This window comes from Dendropsophus ebraccatus, chromosome 2 (assembly GCF_027789765.1).
Source record: "Dendropsophus ebraccatus isolate aDenEbr1 chromosome 2, aDenEbr1.pat, whole genome shotgun sequence".
Taxonomy (NCBI): domain Eukaryota; kingdom Metazoa; phylum Chordata; class Amphibia; order Anura; family Hylidae; genus Dendropsophus; species Dendropsophus ebraccatus.
The window spans coordinates 89473749-89499901 of record NC_091455.1 but is presented as its reverse complement, the minus strand read 5'-3'; the positions used below and the strand labels follow the sequence as shown (position 1 = coordinate 89499901).

The 26153-nt window shown below is 41.6% G+C and overlaps 1 protein-coding gene across 1 annotated transcript in view; it reads left to right on the top strand.

Moving 5' to 3' along the window:
- The window catches only part of CDKAL1 (CDK5 regulatory subunit associated protein 1 like 1), a 679847-nt gene that overhangs the window by 176131 nt on the left and 477563 nt on the right, over positions 1-26153 (top strand). The window contains 1 exon segment of the mRNA XM_069957933.1: positions 10421-10469. Coding sequence (XP_069814034.1) covers positions 10421-10469 — 49 coding nt within the window.

Sequence of the window (26153 nt, the reverse complement as noted above, 5' to 3'; positions counted from 1 at the left end):
GATTAAAGCGACTCTGTACCCACAATATGACACCCCCCCCAAACCACTTGTACCTTTGGATAGCTGCTTTTAATCCAAGATCTGTCCTGTGGTCCGTTCGGCAAGTAATGCAGCTATTGTCCTAAAAAATAACTTTTAAACTTGCAGCCCTGTGCCAAACAGAAGTATCTGTGCCCTAACTTTTCACCACCTTTTCACCAGGTGCCTTAACAAACCAGCCCATGTTCAGTATTCACACAGCTGATGAATAGGAGGCAATCTGCCTGGAGGATTCCTAATGATGAGGAGGGTGGGGAGGAGGGACAGAGAGGTTGTGCCAGCCTAATGCATATACAATCTAAGCCCTTGCCGTTGGGCATGGGGCTGCCAGTTTAAAAGTTGTTTATTTAGGACAATAACTGCATCGCCTGCCAAACAGACCGCAGGACAGATCTTGGATTAAAAGCAGCTATCTGAAGGTACAAGTGGTTTGGGGGGATTAGATTGTGGGTACAGAGTTACTTTAAGGAATAGCCATGAACCTGTGCATCCCATGTGGTAGCCTCAGAGATCCTACACCAGCACCGAGCTGACATAGATTTTAGCTGTAATGTTATGTTGCTCATGGGGAGGACACTCCTCACATGCAATTCCACACCATTTTCCTGGCCACTTGGTGAGCGAGGTGTAGAATATAGTCGTTTTTTTTTTTTGTGCAAGCCGGGGCTTGGTGCAAAAATGTGCAGCTTCATAGTCTGCACAGACTTTGATAAATATCCCCATCATTGTGTTATTCCACACAGGGCTAAATGCTACAAATTCCCTCCACAGTGGGTTTTCATTTTCACAGCTAGATCAGTACTGACGTATAAACACCAAATGGGGCACATTTTTTTGAGAATTTGCCAATGTAGAATTTGAAGTTTAGTTACTTTACCCCTAGATGCCGCAATGATCTTGCCCGTCCACTCCTGTAACATTGCCCTTGTGATGAGTATTCACCTCCCTCTTCAGGCCTGAAAGTCTTGCATTTGCAGCCATGAGTTACATCACTTCTGGGGGATAGATGTATATTTATCAGCTGTTTTCACAGTAGTCCACAGGAACCTGTATCCGTGCAACAAGAACAGAGTAAAACACACAGTGCACTGGCCTATTCAGACGTCCATGTCAGATTTTACTGTCAGGAAATCCTGATCAGGAGGCCTTCAAAAGGCTTTAGAGAATCATCAGGATTTCCTGACCGTAATCAGTTTTTACCTTCAGGAAACAATCAGAAAATGCCTTCAGGATTTTCTGATCAGAAAAAAAGGTTTTTCAATATAGTCTAGTATGTCAACATACATCACACGTACCCACATTGCCCCTCGTGTGCCGTGCCATCGTCTCCCTGTTATGCCATGTGTCATCCTCTTATGTTGCGGAACTACAACTCTCATTATGTGATGTAGTCCTGCATATTATCCTGCCAATCCAGAACTCTGGACGCTTTCCTGATGTGCATTCCTGCGCTCCTATAGAGTTCCTGACCTATTTACCTAAAATCCTCAAGGGTCTCCGTGACCCATGTAACACTATGGGTTCGGAAATCCGGGCACATTTTCCGGATATGTGAAGGGGGGCTTATAATTTCTATTTTTTTTTTTAAATGATTTATTGGGGACCCACATAAAAGGTAACATAAGCCACAGAAAAAAAAAATATTGTAACCTTTAATTCTAGTGTTTTTTTTTTTTTTTCTTTTTCCATACTGTGACTTAGGGTGCCTTTACGCTGAGAGATTTATCTGACAGATTTTTTTTTAAGCCAAGAAATGGACTATAAACAGAGGACAGGTCATAAAGGAAATACTGATATTTCTCCATTTTCAAATCCATTCCTGGCTTTGGCCTAAAAAATCTGTCAGATAAATCTCTGTGTAAAGGACACCTTTAAATAATGTGAAACATAAAACAAATTTGCTATGTAAAGGTGTGTTTACACTGTAAGATTTTAGAAGCCAAAACCAGGAATGGACTTGAAAATGGAGAAATCTGTCTTTCCTTTAGGGTAAATTCACACGGGCGTCTCGCATAAGAAATCCGCAGCTAAACCACAGCTAATCCGCAGCAAATCCGCAAAATACATATTAATAATAATAAGAATAATATGTGTATTGCGGATTTTCTGTGGATTAGCTGCGGTTTAGCTGCGGATTTCTTATGCGAGACGCCCGTGTAAATTTACCCTTAAGGCCAGTTGCCTGTTTATAGTCTGTTCCTACCTGTTTAACCCCTTCCAGACTGTTAATTAAAGCCACTGTTAATTAAAGTTGCTGCGGCCTATGCCCGATGCTGCAGCGACGTTAATTAATGCTCTAGGATGACACAGGCGAAGAAGCTGTGCCTGTGTCATCCCCGGCGGGTCCCAGCTATCAGTGATAGCCGGGGACCCGCTGCAAGACCGCAGCATCTATAGGGCTCCAGAGAGAATTCTCCCTCCACAGAGGGAGAATTCTCTCTCCGGTGTACATCAGGGTTCAGGCTACAGAAGCCGGCGGGGTCGGGAGGGAAGGCTGGGCCTGTGAGCTCTGCCCCCTCCCCTCTCTCTCCTGCCGCTAATACAAGAAAGTAGCAGCGGCAAGAGACAGCGGAGAGGGGGCAGACCTACGGACATCAGCTTATGGGATCATTATGATCCCATAAGCTGATGTCCAATCACGACCTGGGCATTGAGGCATCAATGACCCCAGGTCGGGAAAGGGTTAAACACAACATAAGGCTGGGTGCACATATCCCCATCATCCGGCATATTTTTCATCTGGTGTGCAGGCATCAGATCAATATACTCTGCATGCAGCATTTTTTGATTCTGTAAATTCACACTGGACGGTAAATATGCTGGATGTTTCATATATCTGGCACTGTACCCCATTTCAACCTATAGTGCAATGAATTGGATGCCTGGGGCAAAAGATCCATTGCCCCCATCCATTCCCATTAGGCATGCTGCAGGATCACTGGACATATGTGAACCCAGCCTAAATTGACATTCTTGGTATTTATAAACCTCAACATCGATCAATTTCTGTGCAGATTGTGTCCACCGCATGTGGGTGGCTTCCAGCATTCAGACCCCAACTTATAAGATACAAAACACCACTATACTGTGAATAGGGGGAAATGTTAAGTGATATGATAACCTAGGTTGTTTGTTTTTGAGGCTGCAATTTTATAGGGATTTTGCAGGTGTTTTCCAGAGTAGCAGTGTTTGTTTGTATTAACAATGAATGCAGTTTATACAAATATTTACACTTCTTAAAATTATAAAAAATCTACCAGGTTTGAAAGTTTCAAAACTTACCAATGAATCAAATGCTCTGATAAGGTTTAAAAATATAATTTTCTTAACCACTAGCCTTACTGAAAAGATTGACTTTTTCTTCTTTAATGCAGTGGTGAATCATTTTCTTAAGCCATCTGTTTCCATGGCATTCATATGCAATAATACATTTCTGTTCTCTGCTGGTGACTTAAACCTCCAAATTATAGAGTACAGAAGTGAGAATGAACACACAGACGAGCACACACTTTCAGGAGAAGTAAGCAATTTAATTAAATTTGATGCAAGTGAGGTTTTCAGCAGCCGAACCTGCCCTCTAAACCAAATGGAACAAAATGGAGTTCTCATTATTTGAATGAGGGTGAAAAGCTTTCAACTTGCAAGCTATTTGTGACCATGGCTTTCTGGTGCCATGTCTTGCTTTAAAGCCATGAGCAATAGTGGGATCACGCAGGGCATCCACTTATCTCAAGGAGTGCAGCCGAATTAATAGTCCCTGGTTTATAAAGCCTGCCTGTCCTCTCTCCAGCAGCATTTGCCATGGGGGTGATGCCACTTCTAATACTTGAGGCTTTCTGATAGAGAAATTTCATTTATAAACAGAAGCATTTAATTTTGTGCTTGTTGTGTGCTGTTCAGACAAAAGACCCGAAACAACAAGTACCAGAGAAACCTACAGTTACCTTTATCTTTTATTTTCTCCCATTTAGTAGCTTTATTACTTAAAGCAGTGCCTGTGGTTTATTGTGCCCTTATTAGCACAATCGGTCACAGCCCCAAGTGCAAATGGTGTTGGGTAATGCTATGTTTACACAGAGCGATAATTCGCCCAATCGATCGTTTAACGATTTTGAGGCAACAATTTGGTTTTTATAACCATCAGCGTTTAGACGAATAAATCGTTAGAAAAATCATTAGAAAATTTGTAAGAAAAATCGTTATTGCGATCGTTTTTAAGATTGCTTAAGCCCATCTTTTACATAGGGTAAATCGGTGAAAGACTGTTTACATAAAACGATCTGCGAATTTTCAGCAAACAACAATTTAAGAACATGTTGAAAGATTAAAATGAACGATTTCTCACTCTTCGTTTGATTCCTGTGTTTACACGGTACGATTATTGCTGAAATGCGATAGTTTATGCGAAAATTGAAACGATAATCGTTTCGTGTAAACACAGCATAAAATCTGCTGTTCACTGATAACTTAATTGATACGTCTTAATTTGCATTTTCCAATAAGGATGCCATTAAATTAAGATTTCTTGACTGTAATTGCATTAAAAAAAAATCTAGGTGACACACTTTAAGTCTTATTCTTACAGATGTTTTATTCCAACAGTGCAAATAAAAGGCCCCACTTCATTTTAAAAATCTTAAGTCTTCCCTTACTTATCAGCTGCTGTATGTCCTTCAGGAAATGTTTTCTTTTCAGTCCAACAGGGTGCTCTCTGCTGACCTCTCTGGCTGACACAGGAACTGTCCAGAGCAGCAGCAAATCCCTATAGAAAACCTCTCCTGCTCCGGGGAGTTCCTGTTTTGGACAGAGCTGTCGGCAGAGAACACTGTGTCTGACTGAAAAGAAAACTGCATGACATACAGCATCTGAAGAGTATGGGAGGATTTGAAATGTTTAAATAGAAATAAATTTCAAATCTATATGACTTTCTACAACCAGTTGATTTTCGCTAGAGTACCCCTTTAAGCACACCTGTTGCTTCCAATGAACTTTAGACATGTTGAAGGAGACATGCCAATAGGTTTTTGTCTGTGAGTGCTCAGACCACAACCCATTTGGAGTATGTGCAAGGGGAGACGTGTTGCTACTTGAACTGGGAAATAGTGCATTATGCATGACCTTCTGCCACCTCCTTCTCCTATTCGGTCATTCTTAACCCTCAGACCTCCGCTGATCACTTTCTATTTTCTATCAAAAAATGTTTCTAAATGTGTGAACTTAGCCTAATGAGTTATAACCCTAGCTGTGGTCTTCATTTGATGCAAAGTTCTTCTCGAAGAGTCCTATTAAACAAAGCGACAAAGTAATGATTGTTACTATGATCGTTTACTCCATCTGATCCCAGCAAAAGAATGAACAATGTGCAATTACACTGATTAGTGAACAAATGTGGAATAAGGGTGCGTTTACACAGATTTATCTGATAGATTTTGGAAGCCAAAGCCAGGAATGGATTTGAGAAGAGGAGAAATCTCAGTCTTTCCTTTATGACCTGTTCTCTGTTCATAGTCTGTTTCTGGCTTTGGCTTCAAAAATCTGTCAGATAAATCTCTGTGTAAACACACCGTTACAGCGAACGATTAATGAGTATTTTAGGGTCAGATCTAAATCAACGATTAAAGACACACAAATTACTTTTCAATCGATGCCTGCAAATACACAGGACGATTATAGTGTAAATTCAAACAATATAACGATTTTTCACACGATAATCATCCCACGTAATAGGGCCCTAAGATTGTGTAGGAAATCTATAGGAAGGATCCCTGCCCGATCCACTTCTGACTTTGGCTCAAAAACTGCAGTGATAGTTATCCAAAATATCTTTGTCTTGTGTGACAGCAACGTTAGAGGATACTTCTGGTGATTGCTGGAATAACAACCATAAATAAAGCTACTAATGTAGAAGACTTTTTGGCACAAATGTGTTTTGTGTACTCAACACTTGTTTCAGATAACAAGGTTATATTGTTTTGCAGCATGTTACAGAGTAAGTGTGACTCTACCCTAAGGCGATGTTCACACTACGTACGATTCCGTCCGCAGTTCTTACGCTGCCGTACATGTGCGGCTGAAACTACGGGCGTGTGAAAAATCGTCATGGCGCCGGATGCGTACGGACCGCAAACATATGCCTGTAGTACAGTTATGCTTCCCTAGCTTGTTTCAAAGCGATCTGAGGCAGGTCATTTACTTGGAAATCTTCGCCCAGCCCCGTAAACCACACAGAACCTTTTGGATCGAAAAATCAAGTTCAATTTGGCTGAAATAAGTACTTCATACGGGACTGCATGGAAATCCAGGGCCTTGAGTTTCAACATTTCCGTCCTCAAACAATGGTCTTGTTCATTTTTCACGGCGCCGCATACGATCCGGCCATAAGCTCATACGTAGTGTGCGCTGTGCGGGCGTATATTGTATACTTTCAAGCGAACACATTAACCTCAAAACTACGTGCGTATATTTGCGGTTCGCACTACGGCCGGACTCATACTCAGTGTGAACATAACCTAAAGGTGTAAAGGCTACATTTAGGCCTGGGCCACACTAACTTTTTGTAGAGCACTAGAGCTACAGGCTGATTATAACTATAGAGTGACTGCTGCTGTCCACAACTGTTATTACTTTGCACTGCAGCTGTAGTGGTGTACCTCTTAATGTATTAACCCTTAGAGGAACGGGCCAATTAAAATTTTTGTTTATTCCTCCTTGTGCTTAAAAGGCCATAGCACTTGCATTTTTTCACGTAGAAACCCACATGAGCCCTTATTTTTTGCGCCACTAATTGTTCTTTGCAATTACAGGCTGAATTTTTGCCTAAAGTTTACTGCGAAACCAGAAAAAAAAACTTAATGTGTGGTGAAATTGAAAAAAACAAACAAACACATCTCTTTTATTTGGGGGGTATTTGCTTTTACGCTGTTTGTCCTGGGGTAAAACTATTTTCCTCAAGTTGTTACGATTACAACAATATGTAACATGTATAACTTTTATTGTATCTGATGGCTTGTAAAAAATTCAAACCATTGTTAACAAATATATGTTCCTTAAAATTGCTCGATTCCCAGGCTTATAACGCTTTTATCCTTTGGTCTATGGGGCTGTTTGAGGTGTAATTTTTTGCGCTAATAGCCGCGGTCCCGGGCTACATGTAGCTGTACCATGTACCTGTACGCCCAAGGTCGTCTAGGGGTTAAAGGAGAAGTCCGGCGACATTTTTTATTAAATTATTGTATTGCCTCCCAAAAGTTATACAAATTACCAATATACACTTATTATGGTAAATGCACATAAAGTGCTTTTTTTCCCTGCACTTACTACTGCTTCAAGGCTTCACTTCCTTGATAACATGGTAATGCCACAACCCGACTCCCAGAGCTATGCGGGCTGTGGCTGCTGGAGAGGATGATGGTAGGGGGATGCTCAGTGTCCCTCCAGTGCCCCGTGTCCCTCAGTGTCCCCCTGCCATCATCCTCTCCAGCAGCCACAGCCCGCACAGCTCTGGGAGTTGGGTCGTGACATCACCATTTTATCCAGGAAGTTAAACCTTGATGCAGTAGTAAATGCAGGGAAAAAAGCACTTTATAAGCATTTACCCTAAGTGAATTTTGGTGATTTGTTTAACTTTTGGGGGGCAGTACATTACTTAAATAAATTTTTTTGCTGGAATTCTCTTTTAATTATCCTGGAATTTTCTTTTTCTAACTATAGCGGTTATTTTGAGATTTTTGAAATAATGCCTTACCTCTTCCCCACTTCCCTTCCACTCCGATTTTACCCTGTATAAAATGTTTTCAGATCTTTTATATGAACAGTTTGTTATAAAACAATTGTTGGGTCTGTTGCCAAGACTGCAGTTTTTCTAGACATATTAGAGGCTGCACTCTACCTCTGGTTTTGGCGCTCGAGTGACGTCACTGGAGCGCCGCTGCCAGGACAAGAGGAGAGCGGCCTCTTAATGACCGCTGCAGTGAGGCCACAAGAGCTAAGAGAAGAGGAGATGCCCAGACCCAAGTAAGTATATGTGTTATTTTTTTATGTTATACTATATGGGAGAGGGAGTGCACAGGGGGGCTATATACTACTGGGGGGGAGCTCACAGGGGGACTATATATTACTGGGGGAAGCTCACATGGGGGCTATATACTACTGGGGGAAGCTCACAGGGGGACTATATACTACTGGGGGAAGCTCACAGGAGGACTATATACTACTAGGGGAAGCTCACAGAAGGACTATATACTACTGGGGGAAGCTCAAAGGGGGGCTATATACTACTGGGGGAAGCTCACAGGGGGACTATATACTACTGGGGAAGCTCACCTGGGGGCTATATACTACTGAGGGGGCAGCTCACAGGGGGGCTATATTCTACTTGGGGGGTAGCTCACGGGGGGCTATATACTACTGGGGGATGCTCACAGGGGGGCTATATACTACTGGGGGAAGCTCACGGGGAGACTATATACTACTGGGGGAAGCTCACGGGGAGACTATATACTACTGAGGGGAGCTCACAGAGGGGCTATATATTACTGGGGGGGGAGCGCACAGAGGGACTATATATTACTGGGGGGGAGCACACGGGGGGCTATGTACTACTTGGGGGAGCGCACAGGGGGGGCTATGTACTACTTGGGGATAGCTCACAGGGGGGTTGCATACTACTGGTGGGCTATATAGTACTGGGAAGAGCGCACAGGGGGTCTATATTCTACTGGGGGAGCAACAGGGGGGGCTATATACTACTAGGGGAGCGCACAGGGGGGCCATATAGGGGCTGTTGAGAGTGGGGGGAAAAAGCCAGTTTTCCCACCAATAAGCATCAATTCTGTATGTAAGGCTAGGTTCACACTGCGTTTTCAGCATCCGTTTAACGCATCCGTTTTTTGCAAAAAACGCATGAAAAACGGATTGCAAAAAACGGATTCATTTGTGTGCATCCGTTTTTCCATTGACTTCCATTATAAAAAAAAAACGGATCCGTTTTTTTTGGCGGACCAAAACGGACCAAAAAACGTTGCTGACCCTATTTTTCTGGACGTTAAAAAAAACGGATCCGTTAAACGGATGCTGAAAACGCAGTGTGAACCTAGCCTAAATAGTAGAACAACATTTGTGAAAAGTTAACAAAACACGTTTACTACTGATGCTCAGCTCGGACCTTCACCTGACAATAGACCCCGGTAAGTGGACCTTTACTAAAAGTTGTTGAGTACCCCTGCCCTATTGTGTATGGGATCTTCATTTTGAAATAAATTTTTATCTTTTCTGGGATTCTAATGTGATATTTTCAGAAGTTCACATCTATCAAGCGTTATGTTGTTTTGGCTAATAGCTCATTTGAGGGTTGTTTTTGTGTGTGAGATACCTGTCTAATTTTATCTGTATGTACGAGGATTCTTCACTCACATAATGTATGGCAGTGCACAAACAAGTTTCACGTTAACACTGAAAATAGAATTTGAGGTTACTTGATATGACAATGCAAAGTATAAGTCGGTGATTTACAAACAAGATGTAGATGCCAAGGCTTCAGTGCTGTGTGCTAAACATGTTTGCTCTTTACCATTTTGTGTTAACTAGCCTGTGCTAGTTTGTTTTATACAGAAACAATGTCATCCTTACATAATTTATGTATCTTTGCTCCTGATATATATCTTGCCGAGGTCCAACTTCTTTTGCAGACCTCAATTTGATACAATGTTGTTGCAAATGTAAACCACTTTAGTTTTCAAGTCCTTTTTTTTTTATAATTTAAAGAAATATGCCAGGCATCATGGATGTGCAGTGTTGTATCTCGTAACGGTCCGGAGGGGATAGTGCAAAGCCAAAGGGAATTTTTTTTTGTGATCCAAAATAATAATAATAATTACAAAATCTGATTTGAAATCATGATCACTCTGTAAACAAATGTGATTGGAAAGCCAGTGGTGTTCCAGTATTATCACTACTTCCGTAGGGGATCATGTATATCCTTCCTGATTCAAACGCCACACAGTCCCTTTTTGTCACCGCTGGTTTCTGTGCCCAGTCGTTTTTACTGGACAGCCCACTCAGTAAACCATTAGCTGCAGGGCTGTCTGTCCAAGCCAGTTATTGGTTGACTGAGTGGTAATTCAGTAATTCATGACAGGAACCAAAAAGATGCAGTGACCAGGTGGTATCGGAGCAGAAGCTCCATGGTATCCGGGAGGTATGACTTTTTATTTTTAACATGCACCCAGCCATATGTAAAAAAAAAAAAAAAAGGTTATTGGATAACCTCTTCAATCAGCGACTACATTCCGTCCATGTACTAGCTTTTACATATACAACTCTTTTGTAATGTGTTTTTTTTTTTTTTTTGTAATTTTTTTTTTTTTTTATATATCTTTCTAAGGTGCAACAGATTGATCGAGTAGTGGAAGTTGTAGAAGAAACAATAAAAGGTAAGGCTTTGTCATTCAGATTGTTTGTGAAAAAAACATTTAAGGCATTTAACGTGAATCTGTCAGATGCAAAATGCTGGCACTGTTAAATGTATGTTAGGTCATGGGGAAACATACTTTTCATATACCTATCTGTGCTTACAGAATGCAAAATAAAATTATTTCATTCTACATTAAAGTGTTCTGCAGCAGATCAGGAGCTTGGGAAAACCTGTCTAACTATCCTTCCCATACCTGACCCTGCTTGGAGCTCCGCTTACTACTGACTGTCAGTCATGCAGAATCAGGTATGGGAGGGGTAGTAAGGGGGTATTCCAGCTTGCAGCATATCAGCATTTGTATGTTTCATTCATACTTGGTGCTTTATTGACCTCAGCTAGATATGTTTAATGCACCTTAGGGTCCATTTACACAGATTATCTGCCAAAGATTTGAAGACGAAGCCAGAAACAGAGATCAGGTCATAAAGGAAAGCCTGAGATTTCTCCTCTTTTCTAATCCATTCCAGGCTTTGGCTTCAAATCTTTGGCAGACAATTTGTCAGATAATCTTTCTATGTAAATGGACCCTTATGGTGCGTTTACACAGGCAGATTTAGCTGACAGATTTTTGAAGCCAAAGCCAGGAACAGACCATAAACAGGGATCAGGTCATTAAGGAAAGACTGAGATTGCTCCTCTTTTCAAATCCATTCCTGGCTTTGGCTTCCAAAATCTGTCAGATAAATCTGCCTGTGTAAACGCACCATTAGTCCTCGGTCAGGAAAGAATTCTTGTACTATGCAAATCAGTATTATTTTCCTTTACTTGGACCTAGCATTTCGATCTACCCAAGTGTGTTTATGAACTTGTTTTATGTACCATAACTTTTTTAATTTGTGCAAAATTATATATTTTTTTTGCCAGCTGCATAGTGATCAGGAAACTTTCCCTATGTGACCAGCAGTTTTATTTTTGTTCCTATGTGCCAGGGTTTTTTTGTTTCCAGCCAGGCTCTGCCTAGTATGTCATTGACAGCAATGTTTTGGCTTTTTATTCGGTGCATGAAAATTGTAGTCGAGAGTCCGTGAAATCTAAGCGTATTACAGTGCCAAAGAAAGAACTGTGATTGTATAAAAAGTCAGCACAATGTCTACCAAATGGCCTGCTGACTTTCATAGTGTCCATTTAAAAGCTCTTTAGCTATCTGAGATTGCTTGAACTTACAGTAGATAAGCATTCCACTTGACTAGTGTTACTACTAGTACAATCCACTGATAAAATTATTTGCTACATTCACAAAATTTTCCTGCATTTTAAAGAGGACCTCTATAAGCGCAAGCATCCAATAGAACAGAGTAAACCACATTCTTTGTTCTTTTGATCACAGTTTTATATAATACATAGTTTAGGACTTGCCGATGAGTTTGAGTTTTTTTTTTTTTTTTTTTGTCTCTTTCAAGGCACGTAGATGTGATCTTGTCACTTCCATTGCTAAAGCAGTCTTGGTTTTCCAAAATAAACATAAGTGTGTAATGGCTAAATGAAATGAAGCAGTGGGTTGGCATTGCATACACATTTTGTATACCCACCTATATGAACACACTTATCTCACAGATGCCTCATTTTCATACGTGCTTGTCAAGCTTGGCTGCATTGTTTGGCTGTACACACAATAGTAACCTCCTTGAACTTGCGATGAACTGCAGTGTCCTCCCATGCAGTTGGTAATTCATGATGTGTCCAAAAGAGTACAAAGCCAGGCTACCTTTTATGTCTCCCCTGCTTGACACTACTTTACGATTCTTTATGGGACCATAATGTAATGTGATATCAGGGAGGGAATCGGTCATCTATGAATCAGAAATGTAATAAAAGCTTAGTGTGTCCACTCAACCATATATGGAGTCATCTGCAGAGAGATTTGTCATGAAAGGCTGCACTACTAGCGATATCAGACAAACGCTGCTAAAGAGACACTTGCCAGACAACTGAAGAGCTTCTTAGAAGCCCAGTGTATGATCTGTCGTCCTATTGTTGCTGCAGACACACTTGTCACCACATCACAGCATCATTGTATATTCTGAAACTATATCTGTAATCCTGGATGTAGTAATACATTTTCTGTACTCTGCGCTTATTCTAATGTGCAATAAAGAGTAAGCACCTGTCTAACATAACTGTGATTGTAAAGGTGGCCGATACACCTTCCATAATGGTTATTCCTACCGTCCTCCCCATACACAGGAATTTTAGGCACAGCTGAGTGTCCTTGTGTCCTCTATGATTTTCCATCATGCCCGTCCCCTATCATCACTGAAATCACTTGTCAGTACAGTCTTCAGAGAGCCCCGTACACTTAATACTGACGGCTAAACCCACAGTATGGGGGACCTTAAAGGCAACCAATCAGCACAATTGTGCTGATATGGTTCCCAGGAGCATGGTATAGATCAACTGTGCAGCATGCAGAGCATACCAGCCGCGCCTTCAAGAGTAGCTTTACAAAGGGGAAAAATATATTTAATTATGCAACAGGAAGCCTGAGGAAGGGCCAGATCTAGTCATCTGGGTGGGGAGCTGCTCAAGACTAGTCATGGCTCTCTGCCTGTCAGCACGCTCTGCAGGAATGATTGACAGGCAGGCCACTATTTGGTCTCTCTGTCTGTCACTCGTTCTTGCACTGCATGCTGTCAAAAAGCCATGACTAGTCATGGGCGGCTTCCAGACCAGATAACTAGTTGCCACCCCCCTCCCTGTCTCACGCAACATAATAAAACATGTATTTCCCCTTTTGTAAAGCTACCGTTGCAGCCGTGGCTGGTATGCTCTGCGAGCTGCATAGTAGATCTATATTGTGCTGCTTGGAACTATATTGGCACAATTGTTGTGATTGGTTACACACAAAAACACAGAAAAATGCAACAGCTCACCGCAACAGCAAGATACAGATCCACCACAGACATGAAAATAATTAAAAGCAGCCCCCCCAACTGCCAAAAAAACTTCCACAAAAATAATGAGTCTCTTGGTTACTATTTGCAAACAGTGTAAACTGCCTCACCACGATAAGGTGGACTCATATCGAGGCAGACCCTACACTGTAATGGCCTCTCCATGGCATGTAAAACGCCTATGCTCTGGGCATGCAAGATCCGTCTAATACCTGCAAATATGATTGCACCACCTGGGTGGGACAGGTGGAGTGCACAACCAAATGGAGGCAGCCACTCCCCCAACTGGAACAAAGGAGAGCTGACCAATTTTTTCTTTTTTTCTGTGTTCCAGTTGGGGGAGTGGCTGCCTCCATTTGGTCATGCGCTCCACCTGTCTCACCCAGGTGGTGCAATCATATTTGCAGGTATTAGACGGATCTTGCATGCCCAGAGCATAGGCGTATTACATGCCATGGAGAGGCCATTACAGTGTAGGGTCTGCCTCGATGTGAGTCCACCTTATCGTGGTGAGGCAGTTTACACTGTTTGCAAATAGTAACCAAGAGACTCATTATTTTTGTGGAAGTTTTTTTTGCAGTTGGGGGGGCTGCTTTTAATTATTTTCATGTCTGTGGTGGGTCTGTATCTTGCTGTTGCGGTGAGCTGTTGCATTTTTCTGTGTTTTTGTGTGTTTGCAATTTCAGCCATGGCAACGTGCTCCTGCCTAGTGTGAACGGTGTTCCAGGAGAGCTGACCAATTTTTTCTTTTTTTCTGTGCTCCAGTTGGGGGAGTGGCTGCCTCTATTTGGTCGTGCACTCCACCTGTCTCACCCAGGTGGTGCAATCATATTTGCAGGTATTAGACGGATCTTGCATGCCCAGAGCATAGGCGTATTACATGCCATGGAGAGGCCATTACAGTGTTGTGATTGGTTGCCTTAGTCAAAAATTGCACAACTTTTTGGAGTCTTAATTGCGCACAAAGTCACTGTGTAGCCTGTAATTGAATTTTCAACATTGGAGCTCTTTTGGATATTTATGGAAACAGATTTGATTAAAGACCAATCACAGATTCTAATGCTTTTGGAAATTGTAAGTTTTAACATGGAATCATAATAACTCTTCAAGGGGCTATCCGGGTAACAAAAACACTATTCTAAACAATCCCCCTTCCCAATACCACCCTATGTCTCATATGAATGTGTAATCTTGCACCCTTTCACTGTTTTTTTCCCCATCATATTTACCTGCTCTGGATGTCTAAAATAATCCTCTCTATGTCCACTCTGACAACATGCTGCTCCCTCTTCCCTCTCTCTTTTTAGACACAGGGCATGTGATCATCTCTTTTTCAGGATAGCTTTCTATTGACTTGGTAACCCAGCCCCCAGGAGACATCTTCTGCACCAAATCTGTGAAAAAAAAACAGTCCTGTGCAATAGTAATGACAGCAGTGGACAGGATATAGATCATCTTTTAGAAAAACTTGTAATGGCAGCAGCTAGAAAGACAGGAGACTGGTAAATAAGACCATTTCATTTTTTAGCTCTTAGGTGGATAACTCATTTAATTTATAGGGGAAATACATAATGTAACAAGCTTTCTATTGTGTGTAAAATCCCTATAGAGTACCTATTATTCTGTGGCTGTATACATTGAAAAACTCCTACAGGTTTGCTGTCTTCTTCTAATGCAGGTGGTAGACAGAATTCCCAAAAGTGCTGTAGACTGCATTTTTAGCATATTACAATGCAGTCTATTGCACTTCTGGCTGTTTTGTCCCCTGCTTGCATCAGAAGCGTACCTGCAGTTTTTCAATGTATTCAACTGCAGATCAGTTGAGAGTTAACCGCAGCATTCGCTTGCCATATCTATGCAAAAAAGACAGTTAAAGGGGTTATCCACCTGAGAGCTAAAAAATAAAATGCTACCAAACCTAGCTGGTCTTATTCACCAAGCCCTCCTGAGTATTTTGAGCTTTCTCTTTTCTTTCTAATGGCTGCCATTCCTGAGTTATAAGTTTTTCTAGAAGCCAATCTATATCCAAGATGGTGTCTGAAAGGAAACTACATTTCCCATTATGCATCTCCCTGATTGATCCTTTTGCGTACTCGCCCCTTAGCTTTCTTTCCTGCCCACTGCTGTCATTACTATTGCACAGTAAACACAGGACTTTGTTTTTTTTTTTTTCCACTGATTTTTGCATCACATCAAGCAATATGTATTCCATAATAGCTGGTGTAACTGACGTGTATGGTGTAGCTATGTGCTGCATAACAGGCATCTGTTTACCGGGGGTGGGGGTATAGTATAGGTTTAGATCTTTGCTTATTTACTGAGAATGAAAATATTCTTCATGCCTTTACACAGAGAGATTTATCTGACAGAGCAAACTATAAACAGAGAACAGGTCATAAAGGAAAGGCTAAGATTTTTTCTTTTTTGAAAATCCATTCCTGGCTTTGGCTTTAAAAATCTGTCTGATAAATCTCTCTTGAGTAAAGGCATCCTAACACTTACAATGTACAGAGCTATGACACACAGATGGGTACATATGCCTGCATTCACTGACCGCAAGCAGATATATATAACTATAACCTTTAATATTACAAGAACCTAGGCTGAGGGACACATGTAAGTCTATAGAAGCAGCACTTTGACATTCACTAGCAGTGAACAGGTGCATGGAGATGATGCAGATGATGTGTCCTGCGGGCTGGGTTACCAAGTCAATAGACAGCTAACCCAGCCCCATAGAGAATATCATAGGTTGTGTGTCTACAAATGGATGGGACAAAAGGGAGCAGCACTTTGTCAGAGAGGACACAGAGAAGATTATTTTAGTTGTCCAGAGCGGGTAAGTATGAGAAAAAAAACTGGGAAAGGGTGCAAGATAGGCTATACAAGTATATAAAACGTAGGGTGATATTGAAAAGGGGTATCATTTAGAATTTTTGTTACACAGATAACCCCTTTAAGGCACGCTTATGCTCCGTACAACCTATAATGCTGACCAAAAACATCTGGCTGTACACCCCGCCCATCTAACGTTATCATTATTTTACTTAATGCTGCGTTTACACTAAACGATAATTGGCCCGATCGTATGATTAACGATGTTGGAGTAACTATTTTTTTTCATAATGATAGCGTTTAGACGGTATGATATATCGTACGGAAAATTCGTTTTGCGATCACTTAAGCCTATCTCACACATTGGTTAAATCGGCGAACGACTGTTCACACGGAACGATCTGCGAATTTTTTTCCAACGATCAACGACTATTTGAGAACATGTTCAAAGATCAAAATGAACGATTTATCGCTAGTCATTTGATCGTTCGCTGCGTTTACACGTACAATTATCGTTCGAATTTGATCGTTATCGCGCAAATTCGCACGATAATCGTTATGTGTAAACGCAGCATAAGACTGGCGTATAAGATGCTGTTCTTAGTAAAAAAAAATAAAAAAAAATCCACAAGGCATTTAAGTTATCCATTATATTATCATAAAAAACACAACTTTAGGCTGTTAAACTGTTTTCCAGGGAAATCTTAAACTTTCCCTACTGCCTCCATGTGGCATAAAACAACAAACTAGCCATACTTACCCCCTTCCCCTTACTGCCCTCTAATCACTGCTGTGTTTCCATTCTTCTGGCTTCCAATGACATCCCATGCATCACTCAGAAAATCACAGAGCTGAGCTGAAAGCGGGGCCTCAGCGGAAGGTGGCAGAAACATTACACAGCTGAAGCAGTGGAGGTATGTAGGGCTCAATATCGTTTTATGCCATGGAAAAGACAGATCTGAACTGAGATCTACTGAGAATTTTATTTTTACACCCAACATAGATTAAGGGTGCTTTCACACGCACCGGATCCGCAGCGGATTTTACAGTGCGGATTTAATGCTGTGTTCATTCATTTAGTCAAATCCGCGGTAGGTGTGAAGGCACCCTAGTAGATAAAAATCCTGGTGAAGTGAGCAGAGAATCCCAAGATAAGTGCCCAGAACTCTTTATCAGAAGCAGTAGGGTCTGCTAGCATTCTCCATCTCCTTACTACTGGCATTCATGTTCTTGCATATTAGGTCATATTCACACAGGCAAAAGTTCTCAAAAAGCACAATGCTAAAAATACCCCAATCGGCACAGAATCCTCTGTGCTGGTAGTCTATCATGTGACTTTTCATGTGTTTTTTTTAAAAGCTCCCATTGATTTTATTGGGATCTTCTATGTTTAACTAAACAGAAAAGCAACATGTCACTTCATTATCCTGTGTGGGGGGGAAATAGATTCTTTGACTTCCTCTAGTCCCATCCGTAGTGGCCATTTAGTCATCAACTAAATGGGTTTGAGTATTAAGCCCTGTTTGCAAAACATTACTTGTTAAGGACCCGAGAGTGCGCTCTATTGAGTTCTAACAGGAAAGTGAAGTTTTTCCCCACATTGTATTAAGCAGTTACCCTCCTAAAGCAATAAAAGAGATAGGCATATTTTATTATCTTCTCTGTCTGTTGAATGCCTATTTGCCATTTTCAGATGCTCTCAAATATTTTCACCTTGTGCATCCTCTGCTTAACACAGTCCATAATTACATTTACCATGCATACAAACACAATGTACTTCTCCTCAGATGCATTATATGGATTAAATGATAGATTAGGTGAAAGTGCTTATGATTTCTATTGGTCTGCTAATCTCCTATGTAATTAGTGCCTATTGATCATTACATGCATGGCCAGTACAAGGCACAGATGAATTCAAGTAAATGGCTGGCGTGGATAATGGGATCATTGTTTTTCTTCGTAACATAATTTTCTGCTCCTGCCTAGCCATTATTAAGCATATGACATCATATGTATATAATGGGTTTACCTATTATACTATCAAGCCATTCTTGCTCACCTCTTCATTAACTTCCCTGTGTATCTGTGAGCCAACTGCTGTTTGACTCTGTGTATTGCACGTCGCATCAGAACATGAATAGCTCATTTCTTCTCGAATCACTTAATGACTTATTATGGTAATTAGTGCGGCAAGGTCATGATAGATGACTGCATAGAACACTGGTAAATATTTTGGGATGAGGATAAAGGGTTCTGCAGTGTTAGAAATAGCAATTTAAGGCGTATTAACATTAAAGAACAGTCTTACATAGAGCTGATATGTTCTGCAGCACTTTACATTTTGGATGGCATATGTATGGACATTTCATAGTAACAAGCTCATTAACCCTTCACCCAAGAGCAGCAAGGGCACCGAGAAAAGGGCTTACAATCCATGTGGAAATTGGGCAAGGTTGGGGCACTAGGACTGTAAGATGATCCAACAGTTTCTGCGGGGCAGTGTCATCTGTGTATGAGTAGTGCATTTCAGAGATGGCACAGCACTAGAAAAGAAAAGTTTTTAGGAGAGAAGTGGGAGGTTTGGATTATTAAAGTGTCACTGTCATTAAAATTTTTTTTGCAGAAATCAATAGTACAGGTGATTTTTAAGAAACTTTATAATTGGGTTTATTAGCCGAAAAAAGGAATTTTTATCATGAAAAAGCAGTTTGAAGCTCTCCCCCGTCTTCTTTGTTCTTCTATGGAGAGAGGGAAATGAGACACCAAAACAGGACAACAAAAAGTTAATTTACAACTACATGACCCGGCTATCTCCTCTGGCAGTCAGCACTAACCTCTGAATACAGATTCATCCAGCTCCGTGCCTGTAATCCGTTGTTCTCTGCTCTTGCTGCTGACTTATCTCCCTCTTCCCTCCTCCCCTCTCTATAGAACAGACAAGGTTGTGTCTTATGCAACAAGTCACAATTTCATGATATTTTGCAGTGAATGGAAAAGAGGAGGGGGGGGGGGGGCTGGGAAAAGGCTTTTTAAATGCAGATAATGGCATATTTGCCTAATAAACCCAATTACAAAGTTTCTAAGTTTCTTACAATCACCTGGACTATTGATTTCTGCAAATAAAAAAAAATCTATCTATCTATCTATGTAAAGTAGATTGTCGGCACTCCGGATAACGTGAAAAAACAGCGCAAATTTATTCAAAGTTGTCACAGCATTACAGGAAGGCAACGTTTCTGTGGCCTCTCGCCACCATTTTCAAGCCAAATAAAGTGAACATACCACACTCTTAAATACAGGTGCTTAATCAAAAGGCAAACAGTTCATTGGACAAGTGATACAAAATCTTATTGGTCAATCTCATGTGCTAATTACAAAGTATTCCACACGTGTGGTTGGGTATACTGCAGGTATAAACAAATAGATAGTGAATAGTGTTTTACAAGGTGAAATATACACAACAGTGATTAAAGTCCATACTAAGTCTCTCCAACGTCCCGTAGGACGCAATAGTATGCTTGAAAGATAAATAAACAAAGTAATTGCAAGGTTTCCGGGACATGTGGAATGATAAATAATATATACGACAGTGACTCTTTAAGGGTTTACATCATTGGCAGAACATACAGCATAGATGGTGTTGTGGACGAAAATGAGGGGGGGGATATATTGAGTTGCAGCACTGTGGAAAGCTTTGTGGGTGAATGATAAATTATAGTTAAAGTGAATATTATCAAAGTCTTTAATTTATAGGGTGCACATATAATAGTAGGTTTAGGAAATGTACAAGCGAATTGAATCCAAGCCACAGGTGTGAGGTGAGCTGATCTACCCACCATATCCTTTAGTGCGCATATAATACCTATATTACCCATCAATACAATTAGGCTCACACACTTATGTAGCTGCTTCTGACTGATTTTGGCTTATGAAAACACAGTACTGTATTTTGTAATCACTAGAGCTTCTAAATAGTATGATTACTGTATAACAATGAAGAGTTTAGCTTTTGTACCAACACAATATTTAATCCAGAATCTGTCCTGGGGTCCGTTCGGAAGGTGATGCAGTTATTGAACTAAAAAACAACTTTTGAACTTGCAGCCCCGTGCCCAATGGCCGGGGCTAAGAGTATCTGTACCTTAACTTTGCACCACCCCTCCGTCCCTCCTCCCCACCCTCTTCATCATTAGGAATGCCTCTGGAACATTTTCTCCTATCTGAACATTGCACAGGTGCCTTAAAGATCCAGCCCATGTTCAGTATTTACACAGCTGAGAAATAGGAGACAATCTGCCTGGAGCATTCCTAATGATGAGGAGGGCGGGGAGGAGGGACAGAGAGCTTGTGCCAGCCTAATGTATACACAAGCAAAGCCCGGGCCAATGGTCACGTAGCTGCCAGTTTAAAAGTTGTTTTTTAGGACAATAACTGCTTTCTGTATGGTCACAAAACAGCAGTGGGGAAGGGCCGTGTGTTAAGCATGGACCAATCAGGAACTGAGACTCACAGAGGACAGTGACCAACTTTTCTGTACAGCAATGTGAATGGCTGAGTGTAAGTGCAGACACATTTATAGCAGGAATGGAGAGGATGGGAAACACAAGGGCTAACAGACTGCAGGGAGCATGGAGGAATGAGCAGGACATGTGGGCACATACATGCAGCACTCTGGAGAGACAGGGGTTACTGCTATAAAGAGATTATCTCCACAGTCCTGTCCCCTGATGCAAGCCCCAGCCTCAAGTGGAACTGCTATGATTTGGAAGGTAAGGGAGACTTCCTGGGTCAGAGTACAGTTCTGTAGACCATGCCCCTCGCCCGTTCCTCTTCCTACCCGATACAGGGAGCTCTTAAACCAAAGCAATGCTCTTAAACCAAGTCACAATTTTGAAAAACTGTGAGCTCTTCTTGCAAAATGCTCTCAGTCAAAGTTACTCTTAAACCAAGGTATCAATGTCTGTTTTTTTTTTTTATAAATGCTTGTATGTATTGTGAATATATTGATTGAACCTTTTTAGAATTATTACTATTTTATTCCTCTTGATAATGAAGGTATGCAGAACTTGAACTTGATTAGGGATGGTCCGAACCTGCCGAGGTGCGGGTTCGTATGAACCCGAACACTCTGCATCAGATTCCCGCTGTCTGCCCGATCCGTGCAGCGGGTCGATACAGCGGGAGGACCGCCTGGAAAACTGGGATACAGCCTATGGTTATGGTTGTGTCCCAGTTTTCCAGGCGTTCCTTTCACTGTATCCACCCTCTCCACGGAGCGGGCAGACAGCGGGAATCATTTCTGAGAGTTCGGGTTCGTACGAACCCGAACTGAAGCAGGTTCGGACCATCCCTAAACTTGATGTTACCATTCCAGTTATCAACATGGTTAACACTCATTTTCCAATCTGTTCTGACAACAGCAGACCATTTAAAGATACACATTTAGGTCTCATCCAGATGTCAATTCATTTATAAATTTCCAGCAGAAATGATACAGTGGTACCTCGGTTCTCGAAAATAATTGCTTTCTGAAGGCAGTTTTGAGAACTGAGCAGTGTTTTCCCATAGGAAATAAATAATGTAAATATGTGTTTTAATTGGTTCCAGCACCCACCAATAATTACCTACAGTACCCATATATTACATTGAAAAGCACCCAGTTTAATCTCTACTGTACAGTAAAGCACAGCACTATACTGTACACTACATTATACACAAGAAACATTCAACAAAACCAGCAATTATATTACAGTAGTCACCGGCTCCTCACTGCTTTACTGTATAGAGTCCCCCCATTCACTGATCAGTTGCTTTGGGTTAAAAAAAATTTTTTTTTCTTTTTTTGCGCCCTAACGCCGCTGAGTGCTGATCAGCATCGCACGTAAGTGCGCCGCTGATCAGCAACTCCTCCTTTATGGCGTAGGGGCGTCCCCCCCCCCCTAGATCCTACCGCCACTGTCTGCTAAGTGCCGCACTTAAGTGCGACATTTATCAGCAGCTCCTTTCTTGGCAGAGGTATATTTTTTATTACTGTCAAAAAAACACGTAAAAAACACTACACTACACCACACTACATGGAATAAAGTTTTACACTACACCACTACACATTTACATACCCCATATACCAATCCCCGTATAAAGATGGCCCCCAGGGTGTTTTCGGCGTCGGACGCATAAGTTATTATTGCCTCAGACACTGAAACAGCCAGTGAGGATGAATGGGGGGATCCTTCTTTCCTTCATTCATCCTCCTCATCATCCTCATCATCTAGTGACGTGTCGGGGTAGCGTAGCGTACGCTGCTCCCCAAACTTGTCTTTTCCGCCAGTACCGTCCCAATAAGAGATGACGGTTTGACGTGAAATTCTACAAACTCTGTGAGAGTACCTCAGGGTACTCTTAAAGATTTAAGGTACGTGCACACTGCGGAATGGTGAAGGATAACCCTTTGTGCATTCCGCAGCTGGCACCCGCCGGCAGACTGATGCGGGCGCGCGTCTCCACCCGTGTCATAGACTCCATTCTATGTACGGGCGGATTCCATTGTCTGTCCAAAGAATGAACACGTTCATTCTTTGGACAGAGGGTGGAATGCGCCCGTGCATAGAATGGAGTGTGACACGAGCGGAGACATGCGCCTCCATCAGTCCGCCGGTGGGTGCCAGCTGCGGAATGCACAAAGGGTTATCTGCATACTGGATCGCTTCAAGGCGTACCACACGTCATTGGAGTTCTACATTTTCTAAATTCTGTCCCTTATTCCTATTTCAGTGGTCACGTTGATCCGGGGATTATTCTAATTGCCAATATGGAGTCGGGAAGGAATTTTCCCCCTGTGATGAGGCTACTGTCGTCTGCCTCATGAGGGTTTTTTGCCTTCCTCTGGATCAACACAGGTTGAATTTGATGGACACCTGTCATTTTCAACCTTATAAACTAATAATTGGCCTAATACCCCCAAATAAATTAGAATTGTCCCTTTTCCCCAGCTAAATAGATATGGCCGCCATTCCCATTAGAGGATGCTATGATGCAATTACAAAGCCTCTGTGCTGCCAGGACAGTAGAAACCCCCAGCAAGTGACCCCATTCTGGAAAAGAGACCCCATAAAGAATCTAACGAGGGGGGCAGCGGGAATATGGCCCCCTGGTGACGGGCACATTTGTGGCGTGAAAATAAAAAAAAAAAAATATTTTTTATTTTCACGGCACATGTTCCACATATGTGCCCGTCCCCAGTGGGGTCCATATGCTCACTGCACCCCTTTTTGGATTCCTTATGGGGTGTAGTTTCCAGAATGGGGGGTTTCTACTGTCCTGGCAGCACAGGAGCTTTGTAATTGCGACATGGCCTCCATCCTCCATTCCAGCCTCTAAATGGCACTCTGTCCCTTTGGTTGCTTGCCCTATGCCCATATGTCATACTCAGGGGAAATTACCCTACACGTTTTGCGTTCATTTTTTAACCCCTTGTGGAAATGGAAAAAAAATCAAGGCTAGACCAACATTTAGTGTAAAAAATGTTTAATTTTTACACTAAATCATTGATCTTGTCTTGATTTGTTTTCATTTTCACAAGGGGTTAAAAGATAAAAAAAACACTAAATGTGTAGAGCAATTTCCCCTGAGTACGGAAATACCCCACATGTGGACATAAAGCGCCATGCGGGTGCAGGGTAAGCCTCCAAAGGGAAGGTGCGACATTTGGATTTTGGAGGCTGGATTTGGCTGGAATGGATTTTGAGGGCATTTAAAAGGCCTCTGTGTTGCCAAGACAGTTGACACCCCCCCCCCCCCCCCCACAATTAACCCCATTATGGAAACTACACCCCTCAGGGAATGTAACAAGGGGTGTAGTGAGAATATGGACCCCACTGGCGACGGGCACAAATGTGGAACAATATGGCGTGAAAATGAAACATTACATTTTTTACACTATAATGTTGGTTTAGCCTTAAATTTTTCATGTTCACAAGAGGTTAAAAGAGAAAAAAAACACACAATGTGTAGAGCAATTTCCCCTGAGTACGGAAATACCCCACATGTGGACATAAAGCGCCATGTGGGCGCAGGGCAAGCCTCCAAAGGGAAGGAGCGCCATTTGGATTTTGGAGGCTGGATGTGGCCAGAATGGATGATGAACGCCATTTCGCATTTACAGAGCCCTCGTGCTGCCAAGACATTGGAAACCACCCACAAGTGACCCCATTCTGGAATTTACACCCCTCAAGGAATCTAACAAGGGGTGCAGTAAGGATATGGACCCCTTGATGACGGCCACATTTGTGCCATGAAAGTGAAAAAATGAAAATTTTCCCTTTCACGTCACATTGTTCCACATTTTTGCCCGTCACCAGTGGGGTCCATATGCTCACTGAACCCCTTGTTAGATTCCTTGAGGGGTGTAGTTTCCAGAATGGGGTCACTTGTGGGGGGGGGTCCAGTGTTTTGGCAGCACAAGGGCTCTGTAAATGCGACATGACCCTTGAAATCCATTCCAGTAAAATCCAGCTTGCAAAGGCCAATTGGCACTCCTTCCCTTCGGAGGCTTGTCCTGCGCCCGCTTGGCACTTTATGTCCACATGTGGGGTATTTCCGTACTCGGGAGAAACTGCGCTACACGTTTGGTGTGTTTTTTTTTTTTTTTTTCTTTTATCCCCTTGTAAAAATGAAAGCTAGAACAACATTTTAGTGTAAAAAATAGAATTTTTCCTTTTTTACACCACATTGTTCTGAAAATCTGTGAAGCACCTGTGGGGTCTAAATGCTGACCGCACCCCTTGTTACATTCCTTGAGGGGTGCAGTTTTCTAAATGGTGTCCCTTTAGGGGTGTTTTTTAGGTTTTAGCACCCCAGAGCCTCTGCCAACCTGAAGTGGTACGGTCAAAAATGACCAAAAATAACGGCGGCGTTGAAATTCACTAGGCGCTCCCTTATATCTGAGGCTTGTGGTTGCGTCAAATAATGCAATAGGGCCACATATGGTGTATTTCTATAAACTGCAGATACGGGGCAATCAATATTGGGGTGCATTTCTCTGCTACTAGATTTATTATAATGAAAGATATTGGATTACAATAAAAATCTCTGCACAGAAAATAAAAATTTTCAAATTTCTTACACACTTAGCTTTTATTTCTGTGACTCCCCTAAAGGGTTAAAAAAATTTCTGGATGTGCTTTTGCAGAGTTTGGGGGGTGCAGTTTCTGAAATGTGATGCTTTGTGGGGCTTTCTAACATACAGTCCCCTCAAATACACTTTAAACCTGAACAGGTCCCTAAAAATATATGATTTTGAAATTTTACTGAAAATTTGGAAAATTGCTGCTAATGTTTTAAGCTTCCTATTGTTTAAAAAAATAAATAAATATAGTTTAATAAAAGCTACCAACATAAAGTATATATGTTGCTAATGCTATTTAATATATAATTTATGTGGCATAACCATTTTGGTGTTTTTCATAAAGATTCGTTATAAGTATCGACTCCATTTTATCAGAAATGTAAAGTACCATATGTCACGAGAAAACAATCTCCGAATCAGCCGGATAGGTAAAAGCATCCCAAAGTTATTAATGAATAAAGTGACACAGGTCATATTCATAAAATTTGTCTGTCCTTAAGGCCATTTCAGGCTCTGTCCTTAAGGGGTTAAAGGAGAATTCTGGGCTGGAGTGATTTTTTTTTTGGGCCAGGGAGAATGGAAGAAGTAACATGCTCTCACCTCACATGCTTACATATCCGTGCATGGGCTCTCTGCTATGTTGTTTTGAACTTCTGGTGTACATTGTACCAAATGTATGTGTTTTACATGTTTCATGCCTTTAAAAGACCTTTTTAGGGTCATGGTTAGATGGAGTTGTAAAATATGCTAAGCAGTAAGAACAAGAGTGTCTAACATCAGCAATGCACTAAAT